The sequence below is a fragment of the Polistes dominula genome, unplaced genomic scaffold (assembly GCF_049000335.1).
Source record: "Polistes dominula isolate Pdom_NZ unplaced genomic scaffold, Pdom_raw_medaka contig_17, whole genome shotgun sequence".
Lineage (NCBI taxonomy): Eukaryota > Metazoa > Arthropoda > Insecta > Hymenoptera > Vespidae > Polistes > Polistes dominula.
In genome coordinates, this window is record NW_028301049.1 from 3,963,384 (window position 1) to 3,975,635 (window position 12,252).

General features: G+C 29.3%; 1 protein-coding gene across 2 annotated transcripts; it reads left to right on the forward strand.

Moving 5' to 3' along the window:
- Positions 1 to 1,259: 1,259 nt before the first annotated feature.
- Positions 1,260 to 10,759, forward strand: LOC107073604 (acyl-CoA Delta-9 desaturase-like). Of its 2 annotated transcripts, XM_089175510.1 has the most exons (7): positions 1,260 to 1,392; positions 2,564 to 2,620; positions 2,738 to 2,912; positions 3,087 to 3,217; positions 9,694 to 9,899; positions 9,992 to 10,174; positions 10,361 to 10,759. In XM_089175510.1, the coding sequence occupies exons 3-7, from the start codon at positions 2,768 to 2,770 to the stop codon at positions 10,737 to 10,739; spliced, it is 1,044 nt and encodes a 347-aa protein (XP_089031636.1). In that variant the 5' UTR covers positions 1,260 to 1,392; positions 2,564 to 2,620; positions 2,738 to 2,767; the 3' UTR covers positions 10,740 to 10,759. The 2 variants fall into 2 exon arrangements, with proteins under 2 accessions (XP_089031636.1, XP_089031635.1); XM_089175509.1 differs by lacking the exon at positions 2,564 to 2,620.
- The last annotated feature ends 1,493 nt before the right edge of the window (positions 10,760 to 12,252 follow it).

Sequence of the window (12,252 nt, forward strand, 5' to 3'; positions counted from 1 at the left end):
CGTCAACACGTAATTAAAAGTAGGAAGTGCGATCTGCCGTTTTTTATATCCAGCTAATACGAGTCTTACGTAAGACACAGGTGACGAACTCTGACACCACGAATTGTAATCCGTATCATAGTAGAATAATGCGAAAACATTATTAATGCAGAGTTCACTCGCATATGAAAAGTATCTTCAACGAATGTCGAAAATATTTGTTAAATATTTATTCGAATACGTGCTACAACGCTATCAAAACAGGATTATTGTTATTTAGATCTCTAGTGTATTTAATAAGTTTTCGAGTACACTCTTTCATAAAATATATAGAAACAACTAAGTAGTACTAAATATTTTCACATCCTACAATATTAGTACACATTGTTAAACAAAAAAAAGTAGACGAGTTTAGAATAATGATAACGAATAAACGGTGGTAAATCAATAGAAAAATGAACATATAGACGAATACACTACAAAATTATTAGTGCATATTAATTTTTTTTGAAATACTTATTTTTTTGAAGTCAGTTTTTTTTTGTTAAAATTTTCGTTTATTGAATTTTGCTGTTGTAATTTGCCTGATATTTTATATAGTGGTGTCAGTACAATACTTTCTTGGTCTATTCTGACGTTGTAATAAAATCAGGATTTAAAAATTTTTATTCTCATTCATTGATTCATTGATTCTTCATCAGAATTCTTTACCCTTTTAAAAATTGCGTTTTAAAATTATTTTGTTAGTACAAAAACTTTTTGTCTTATCTTATTTACAATAGAGTATTATCATATTTACTCGAAATATAAATTATCTCAAATGCTTTATTGATACATAACATAAAGTAGTACAATAACAAGGTACAACTAGAAAATAATAATTGACAAATAGAGTAAGACTACTTTCAAAATAAACTATCTCATCATTCTATTAATCAGCAAATTTTTTGTTGCAAATCCTAATGATTTTAAATATATTAGTAACGAATTGCTTCAGAATGAAAAAATCATGTAAAAATGTTACTATTACGGTGGCTAATTGGATTGTAGTGGTTAGGTTTTCGAAATTCTTTCCCCAAGTTGATTGACCAATAGTAGCAGGGTTTATTTCTATCGTCTCATGTTATGAAATTCATTGGATGTTTTTTGTTCCCACTTTAAAAAAAATTTTAACCCCTAGAAAACAGATTAGTCCCCACCACTGAATTCTACCTACCACTGGTGGGGATGTGGCGGGCATATAGGAGTCTTAAGTTCTCAATTTCCGTCTCACATTTATTTCTACTTTCGTGTTAATATAACGCTAGTGAGTTTTATAATTTCTTGAAGTCGTTTCTTCTACGGTTATTTCAACATTCAATATTTTACACGGACACCGAATCTCTTTCGACTAACTGCGTTCTTATTTTATAAGTATAATTTTGTTATTTATTTATTTATTATTATTATTATTATTATTATTATTATTATTGTTAATTACCATTAGGAATTCAAAAGTTTATTGTCGCAAATATCAAATCTAACCATTGTTCCCGTCCCTGAGCACGACCTCTTAATCCGCGGTCTTCGTAGCTTATTTCTTTAAAATCGCTTCTAATATAGATATAAATTATTTTAATGATATTTTTTGTTTTTAAATATTTAAGTGATTGCTATTTTGTATTATATTTGCAATATTTTCATTATTCGTTATTATTCATATTTTTCGTTAAATTAGTATGAATACGGTTAATGAAAAGTAATTATCTTGACCACAAAGGGTATAGCCGGATAAGTATGGGAAATCTGCCCCCGTGACTTTTTTGAATCGCACTTGGGGGATCGATTTGGTGTCGAATAAAAATAATTCACCCCAAATTTTAGCTCTTTTACTCAAACGGTTCTCGAGATTTTCAAAAAAACCTGTGTTTTCGATTTTATTTTTTTTTTTTTATAGTAAAATTCACAACTAATCAATGATGATTTTTTTCTAGTTCTTAGGAGTCTAAGACATGGAAAAAAATATTATCATAATATTTTAACGAAAAGCCGATTTTTGGCGGACGAAAGAAAATTAAATTTTTTTTTTTAGCTTTTTTGAAATATGTCACTCTCCAAAATTTGTCAGAAAATGTCTTTTATACTCCTCTACACTCAGAAATTTTCTTGAATTTTTTGAAGTGGTGGAACAATATGAAAAAAATTAAAAACTAATTTTTTTTCTAAAATCTCAAATTTTCTTTCGTCCGCCAAAAATCGGCTTTTCGTTAAAATATTATGATAATATTTTTTTCCATGTCTTAGACTCCTAAGAACTAGAAAAAAATCATCATTGATTAGTTGTGAATTTTACTATAAAAAAAAATAAAAATAAAATCGGAAACACAGGTTTTTTTGAAAATCTCGAGAACCGTTTGAGTAAAAGAGCTAAAATTTGGGGTGAATTATTTTTATTCGACACCAAATCGATCCCCCAAGTGCGATTCAAAAAAGCCACGGGGGCAGATTTCCCATACTTATCCGGCTATACCCTTTCTACAATTTTATCGTAAATAATGGTGTTTATGTGATATGAACGTGAATTAAAAATAGAAAATTGTTTTAGACAAAAAAGTGATTTTATTATTGCTTCATAGCTGATCAGTAGGAAAATATTCGGCAAGTAAGCTTCCGAATAAAAAATTATAAATTATAAGAAAACTATTAAAAGTTTTGTTGAATTCTTTTAAAAAAATAAAAAATAAAATCCCATTAATATGTTATTTATTATTTATTTCAGAAGAATGAAAAAACTTACTGAAGAATAAATATGCAGGTGTCAAAAGAATTGAAAACCGAATATAAGTGGAACATTAAATGGAAACTTGTAATAATGTTTCTATATCTCCATATAGGCTGCATATATGGATTATTTTTAAGTGTAACCGCACTAAATTTTTATACTATAATATTCAGTAAGTTATCACAATTATCGATTGAAATTATCAATCGCACAATGCCATGTATAATAGATTTATTCTATTATCATTGGCAGCGATTTATTGCAATTTTCATTTATAGTAACAAAACGAAAAATAAATTAAATTTTATTAAAAACAATAAATAATAAACTCTTCTCAATTTTACAGTGATAATAACAATACCGATAACATTAATCGGTGTTACTGCAGGTACTCATAGATTATGGTCACATAAAGCATACAAAGCTAAATGGCCGATGAGACTAATACTGATGATTTGCCAAACAATGGCGTTTCAAGTAAGTTCATTCACTTTTTTCATATTTTTATATATAAAAACAAATAATTGCACAAAAACTTGTTTCCATTTCATTCCGGACAATCAAAAAACTCATTAATTGTGACAAAAAAGCGCTTTACATAACAATAAATATTATATACAGATTTGAAATATAAATATAAACTATAAATCATATATATATAAGACAAATTCCCTTGTCTTACGAAAATTGGAAACAACGTCACCAATAAATTGTACTACGGTTGATGCGAGTAATAACTGAAATATATTTACACTATATACATATTCAAAAAGCGATTAGAATAATTATAATACAAGATTGTACGCAGGGTTACCTGAATCAACAACAAGTACAGCTTTACTTGATTATAATTATTAATATATAATTATTAACTAATTATTAAATTTACAATTACTACAAATTGAAATTGATAATATTGCTTGGCGGCAGACACCATGAATCTCCCACGTTTCTCAACATGGTTTCTGCTGTTATCACGCAGTTACGACTGACGAGTGCGAACGGCCGCGTATCTCCAGTTTTTTTTTTTTTTTTTTTTTTTTTTTAGATAGAAAACGTTGACTATCCCTGCGGTATAGTCAGCGCTTCGATTGCTGTACAGGAACCCCAAAAACAATAATTTTTTTTTCCTCTACTCCATTTTTTCACCTTCTAACACTATCATTCCAGCAATGGCGGAACAATGCAACACAATCGATATGTATGGAAACTGCGATATATCGAAGTATCGATATATCGATACTTCGATATATCGAAGTTTCCATACATATCGACATCAACGCATATCGAAAAGAATTCCACTGCACTTTCAAATCTATGCCAACATCATTGCTCCATTATTAAATGGAATGACAAGTTTTCTAGCTATTTTTTTCTTTCAATACTCATATAACGCATTAGGATGCTGCAACATATAAGCATAACGTTACGCATTCTTACAGTTATTACAATTAAAGTATCAAAACATAATTTATTTAAATGTTTATTATTACTGATTCATTAAACAGAAGCATAAGAAATCATCCACTTTTCATTTTCTTCGGTAATAACATTGAATTAAACATTTCTTCTTTATTTAAATAGTTTTTTACATTATACTTTAATATTACCTAATTAACAATCAATTCAATTAAACTTTCAAAAAAACATAACAAAATTTATAACAATATATTAAATTATTTCAATAGTTTTACACATAATCTTTAACAAAACAATTACTTCGGCTTTAATCAATCATCCATGTCTGACATTTCTTAAATACATTAAATTATTATTATATAATATCATATTAGACTGTCAAGTATGAAATTCGAATGCAATTATGCGACATAATTCCATTCGATTTTCATACTTCTCAACTTAATACATTTTTTACATTATACTTTAATATTACCTAATTAACAATCATTACAATTAAACTTTCAAAAAAAGATAACAAAATTAATAACAATATATTAAATTATTTCAATGGTTTAACAAATAATCTTAAACAAAACAATTACTTTGGCTCTAATCAATCGTCCATGTCTGTCATTTCGAAATTCACTTCTTCTTCGTTTATGTTTTTATCATTATTACTTTTCTCTTCACTAACATATAAAGAATTTTTTATTAAATTGTATTCCCGTTGACTGGGTTCATAATTTACACAATTAGAATCTATTCTTTGACTAGACAGTAACAACCCATTAAGCGTTTTTACAGATAATTTATTCCGAGTTTTTGTTTTAATTAAATTAATTTTACTAAAAATACGCTTACAATCTGCGTTTGACAACGGTAGTGACATTATACTTAAAAAAAAACTAGCTAGATTTTTAAAAGAATAAATTTCATCCGTATCTTCAAATTTTTTTAGTTTGTGCCAAAATGCATCTACAGGATCGGTGATTTTAATATTTTCCGGTAAAATAAAATTGGGTAGCTGTCGCCACTCATCGTCGATTGATTGGTAGCATTCTTTAGGGACAAGTCGAGGTAGTTGTCGTATTAGTGGTAATAAAGAAGGTGTTATATTTCGAGTAAATTGAGCAATAGCTTCTTCAGGATTATTAATAGATAAATTTTTTAATAGTATTTTATCGAAATCATACCTTTTTTTTATTGCTAAGCAGCCTTTTACGAAAAAATTTCTACAATTAGTAAGAAATTCGATTTGTACTTCTTTTAGTGTAGATGTCGAGTACTCAGGCTTGTTAAAAAAACCAATTGAATATACACCTGTGTAAACATTCAGAATATTTATATATTTCGATTCATCGGCCGGATTAATTAAACTTAACGGTGTTTTATTAACGTAATCCGGGATCATAAAATTTTTAAGTATTTCTATATATGTAGAACTCATTTTTTTATGAACGACTGTAATTAATGGTTTCTCGGATTGAAAAAGTTTGTTTAGGTAAAGTTGTGAATTTTGGTAAAATCCATTCCAGAAAATGATAATATAATTTTGTAATTGGATTATTAAGATTTTGAAGTATAAATTCTTCTATTTCAAAATTTAAAGCCGAAGAAGTTTTTGTTTTTCGTGAATTTGATCTTTTTGTTTCTATATCGTAAACGACATTATTAAAATATAAAGTTAACGCGTCCCACTGCTCTAGAAGCCTGGTAATTACAGCCGTTACTGAAAGCCATCGAGTCTCCACTGGACACAAAATTTTATGATTTTTCAGCTCTAAAAATTGTTGATATTGTTTAAATTCATGCTGCCGCTTAGAACTTGATGTAAAGTGATTATAAATTGAATGAAATAATTTTTCACAATCAGACGGTATTGCGTCACAAGCTTCACTGGCACAAAGGTGAAGCGAATGACAAATACACGTCATGATGTAAATGTTAGGACAACTATCTTCAAATCTTGTTCTTACTGAATTATGTTTACCCATCAACGCATTACAACCGTCTGACCCGAAACCAATAATTTTATCAAAAGATACAGAAAAACGTTGAAAAGATTCCCGGACACAATTAAAAAGATGCTCTGCTGTAGCAGATACTTCTCTAGAATTATCATTAAAAATTCTACATAACTCCCAAAAATGACTAACTATTTTTCCTAGAGATTCATCGTAATACCGTACGATAATGCACAATGTTTGAGTCATGGAAATGTCAGTTGACTCATCTATCAATACACTAAAATGAGTTTTTTGTAATTTACTAGCTAGTTCTTCTTTTTCAGCAAATCCGATTACGTTTTTAATAACACATGCGCTTTTAGAAGATTTTAATCGGACTTCCTTTATAATGTAACTATCAGGAAAACACTCCTGGAGTAACGGTGTTAAGTGATCCATAATCTTAAAAGGTACATTGTGTTCTGCAAAAAAACTACACAATTTAATTTCTGCGCGGGAAACTTTATGATTCATTGAATCATTTCGAACTTCATTTGAAGCTTTTTCTATAAAATTAGACATTTTCGCTTGTTTATTTAAACCTTTTAACATTATTAAATGAGACTTATTAGTCGCATGTTTGCGAATAACCGATAACTCCGCAGTGATTGTTGCTTTGCAGAGTGAGCATTGAGCTTTTAATTTATCAGAATGAGGCCGGAGCCACGAACAAAAATCCGGATTATTAAGTCACTCCCTACGGAACTTTTGTGGCCGCCGTGTGCTTTGTTTTTTTAATTGCGTAAGAGATGTGTTATCTGTCATTGTAAATATAATCAATATAAAATGCGAAAGAAATAAAAACTTGAATAATTAAAGAAGAAGTGTTACAAAATATGTTTGCAAATTAATTTAAAAAATATGTTTAAAAAATAACTCTTCTCTTCTAGCAGCAAAACTCAAACGTTCGTTATTACCTAGACAATAAATTTTTAGCTCAAAATAAAACATGTTTAATTGAATACATAAAATGATCGGGTCATATTTTTTACTATGAACTTCATTAGATAATGTTACAACAGTAATAATTTGCATAACATAATTAATTTATAGCGTTAAATGACTGAATAAATAGACTAATAATTAAATTGTTGAAAAAAATTATAAGACTATATTCAATTTTGAGGATATGTTTATCCTTTAAAAAATACCTGGATTAATAATTATCAAATATTTACTTGATCAATTTTTAACATACTTTTTTTTGTGCGATCTTCCGTGATGTTACTATATGTTTACATAGATTTATATAGACTTACTGAAATTATAGTAGATTCTGTAGCGGCTATTTTATCTGTCTTATCTGTCCTATCTGTCCTATCTGTCCTATCTGTCCTATCTGTCCTATCTGTCCTATATGTCCTATCAGTTCTAAATGTTGAAATCGCCCTGTTCTAAATGTAAAGACTAAAATGACAGAATAAATAGAATACTAATTAAATAGTTGACAAAAATTCAAAGACTTAATAAAATTTTGAGAATATGTTTATCCTTTAAAAATTACCTGGATTAATAATTTTAAAATATTTACCTGTAGGAAGTGTGTGCTTGTGATGGCACAGCTGAACATTGATCGCTGAACGAAGTCGGAGGTGTTGGTGGCAGATCTGCTCAGTGGGTGTTGTCACGTGGTCGCTTCAAGTAGCTTGTGTTGGATTCCCGATTGCGCGTGCTTGTTCGTGGCTTGTGATTCTCACAACCTCGGATACGCACGCCTGCACGGTTGAGTCTTCACGTCGCTCCTCGAACTACCGCGATTTCCAAATATTTACCTGTAAAATTAGTAAAACTTCTTTTTTGTCGTGTGATCTTCTGTGACGTCCTAATGTTGGTAATATGTTAATAAAAAGAAAAGCTGTAAAAGTAAAAACTGAAAAAAAGAAAAACTGAAAAAAAGTAAAATGTTAAAATAAAAATTGGAGCGAGTAATGTTTCTCTGAGATGCTTTCTGAGGTATTGCTGGTATGCAAATGGTGCTATGCTGCTCTGTAGCAATTTTTCCAACCGTTTATTCAGTTTTCTTCTGTCTTCTTGCTTCTTTTCTTCATTTTCTTCTGTCTTCTTGCTTCTTAGCTTGTTTTCTTTATATCGTCATATATCTTCATGTATCTTCTTATATCGTCATATATCCTCATATTTTTTTCGTGTCTTCTGTTTTGTACGTTGTTCATCTCTTCAACTTTTGTTTAACCGTTAACCGTAGAAGCGACTCGTGTGCAAATTTGATGAGTAAAAAGTGAAAAAAAGAAAAAAAAAGAAAAAAAAAGAAAGGACCTCAACTTTCAATTTTCTCATTGTGAGGTTTCCTATGGAGCTATCAAATTGCCGGATAGACTGACGTCATTAACGATGTTTGATACGTAAAAAAAAGAAATAAAAAAAAAAAAAGTGTCTAAGTTTCGGATTTATGTGTTTCATTGTATTTCTTGTATGTGTGACTGTCGCAGTGTCACATGTGTAGGGGAAGTAGGGTGGTGAGCAGGAGGTGCTTCGCGTTAAGCAGTAAACAAGTGAGCGAATAAAATACGTAATGAATATAATATAAATGTAAAAAATATAAATGTTATAATTATTCAAATTGTCATACGAAATTTTCTAAATGTGGAAAAATAAAAAAAGTTCCAACTTTTGCAAGTTGATGACCTTTTTTTTTACTCATCAAGTTCCCAAACCCTATCATGAAAACGATGAAAACGATCGTCGAACGGGAGATCGTGCTGGGAGTGGTGGTGCACCTTTGGAAAATTTGTTGACTAAAAAAAAAAAAAGGTCATCAAGTTTTCGAAATTCCAAATGGATCGTACGCCACGATTTTGGATCGTACAGGACCTGACATTATCGTACGAATGGGATCGCTGCGTATCTCGCTTGGTATGAGTGTTGAGCAGGAACGACCTCTGACGTGTCGCGCTATAGTTTAGACTAGACCAAACTTACATATATATATACTAGGGGTGCCCCGGCCACGCGTTGCTGTGGCTAATAAATATATAAATAGGTCTGAATCTACGCACATAACATTTGTCTTCTTTTTCTCTTTTTTCTTAATATTGAACCAACTGCGCATGAGCGGTAACATAAGATCACCACTTACTTCACATCATATAATTTTACATTGTCTGAATATAGGCACATATCATTTGTCTTTTTTTTTCTCTTTTTTCTTAATATCCTTTTAAAGGAAAAATAATTATGGTGGGTCACCCTTATCACTCAGGGGTATAAGAAATATACGAAAAACTATTCTCATACCTACCGAATATACACAAAAAATTTCATATAAATCGGTCAAGTCGTTTCGGAGAATAAGAATAACAAACACTGTGACAGGGGAATTTTATAGAGATAAGATATATATATATATATAATAAGTAATAAGAATCTAGTCTAAATCCATTATTTCATTTGATAGAAAACAAACTCTTAAGAAAAACACGTTAAATTATTCTTTATGAGATGCAAACCAATAAAAAAAATGACACATATACGAGTAATCGTAAATTGTGCAATAATGCAAACAAGTTAATGAAATTTTTTATATTACAGAATAGCATTTATGATTGGGTAAAAGATCACCGGGTCCATCACAAGTTCACTGATACGGATGCCGACCCTCATAACGCGAAAAGAGGATTTTTCTTCTCTCATATTGGTTGGCTTATGCTAGAAAATCATCCCGATGTTAAAATAAAAGGTGCTACTATAGATATGAGCGATCTCAAGAAAGATTCATTGGTCGTATGGCAACACAGGTAAATATCAATTACTTTAGAATATTTTCTAATCATTTTTTGTCTTTATATTAAATAATCGATATTATTTCCTTGCTTTATTTTTTTACTAGACATTATAGAATTCTTATGCCACTGATGTGTTTCATCATTCCTACGTTGATACCTATATATTTTTGGGGAGAGGGTTTGAGGAACGCTTGGTATGCTACTGTTACCAGATACGTCCTATCCTTAAACTTTACCGGGCTAGTAAATTCTGCTGCACATGTTTGGGGCGTAAAACCATATGATAGGTATGTAAACGTTTTCTTATTCTTTAACCAAATTAAATAATCTTCTTGCATTTGTAATAATACATTACCTATAAGATTTTATATATACATATGTAATGTAATAAACTATTAAAATAGAATTGTTTCCTATATATATGTAAACACTTTTAATATAAAAATATTTATCACTATTTTCTCTTTTCGCAGTGTTATTTCTCCGACAGAAACCCCTGTTGTTTCATTTCTTGCTGTCGGTGAAGGTTGGCATAATTATCATCACGTTTTTCCTTGGGATTACAAAACTGCTGAGTTGGGAAACTACAAATTAAACTTAACAACGGCAATTATCGATGGTTTTGCTAAAATCGGTTGGGCTTACGATCTCAAGACTGTCTCACAAGAAATGATTGAAAAGCGTGCACGTAGAACGGGAGATGGTACAAAGTATCAAAATATCAGAGATCAACACGAGCACAATCATAAAAATTCCATTTGGGGATGGGATGATCCTGATATTAATACTGAAGATGTTCAAGACGCAAGAATAATAAATAATGTCGAATATAACGTATATAATAATAAATAATAATAATTTATCTAATTTAACATTCATTTCTTAAACTGAGAATTTTTATTTCCTTTGAGAGCACTTTTTTCCTCTTAATTTATTATTACCTTTATTATTATTATTATTATTATTATTATTATTATTATTATTATTATTAACTGGTATTAGATACTTGAAAGTTCAAACACAAAATAATGTACAGTTTCTTTCTGATCAATCTTTTTAATAAGTTGTTTCATATCCATAATATCTAAACCGATATATCGCAATATTTCAATATTAAGACTTTTCTTTTACAAAACTAATACATTTTAATAGCATAAGTATTCAAAGTATAATAATATATATTATGTAAATTGATATATTATAAAAACAATTATATTTCCTGCTAACTTCGAGAATCAAAGTGGCCAAAACGTTTTCTTTGAGAAGAAAGATAATCTTTTAGGAAATTTAAATATTGTTAAAACTGACAAATTTGGCTGTCCCAACGTAATTTTTATTTTTTTACAATAGAAAAAACTTAATCTCAACATATATAAATAGTATATTTTCAATGAAGTATAAAATTAAATCTTATTTCTATAAAATTCCCCTGTCACAGTGTTTGTTATTCTTATTCTCCGAAACGACTTGACCGATTTATATGAAATTTTTTGTGTATATTCGGTAGGTATGAGAATAGTTTTTCGTATATTTCTTATACCCCTGAGTGATAAGGGTGACCCACCATAATTATTTTTCCTTTAAAAGGATATTAAGAAAAAAAGAGAAAAAAAAGACAAATGATATGTGCCTATATTCAGACAATGTAAAATTATATGATGTGAAGTAAGTGGTGATCTTATGTTACCGCTCATGCGCAGTTGGTTCAATATTAAGAAAAAAGAGAAAAAGAAGACAAATGTTATGTACGTAGATTCAGACCTATTTATATATTTATTAGCCACAGCAACGCGTGGCCGGGGCACCCCTAGTAAATATATAAATTTTAAAATATAAATAATTCTTCTTATTTAAAAAATGTAATGAAAAATGTAAAAAAGCGCTTTACAAAATGTTTAGAATGCAATGAAGGAACATTCGAACAGTTATTGTAATAAAATATATTACTGATATAAAACTTCAAATATCTCTTAAATTTTTGACATTTCGATGACCTTTACCTAATATTTTTTAACGCTGAATAAAAAAAGGAATCGAATAATGTAAAAAAAATCTAGAGCAGCTTTTAAAAAATAAGTACAACTGCATTTAGCGGGAGCATCAAGGAATTTTCAAAAAAAGTAAGGTCATAGAAAGGTGGCATGTGATGCGCCATATAACTTTTTATTTTATGATTTTTCTCTATTGTTTATTAAAAAAAAAGGTATTACCCGTCCTCGTAACAAGAATTACCCTGTATACATGTCGAATAGCTAAAATGCATAAGGATTATAATATTAATATAAAATTTTTAAATAAGAAACTTTTTTTTTATCACCTACTTAATACACATTAAATCACTTCTCAAAAATCAAAAGTAGCATTT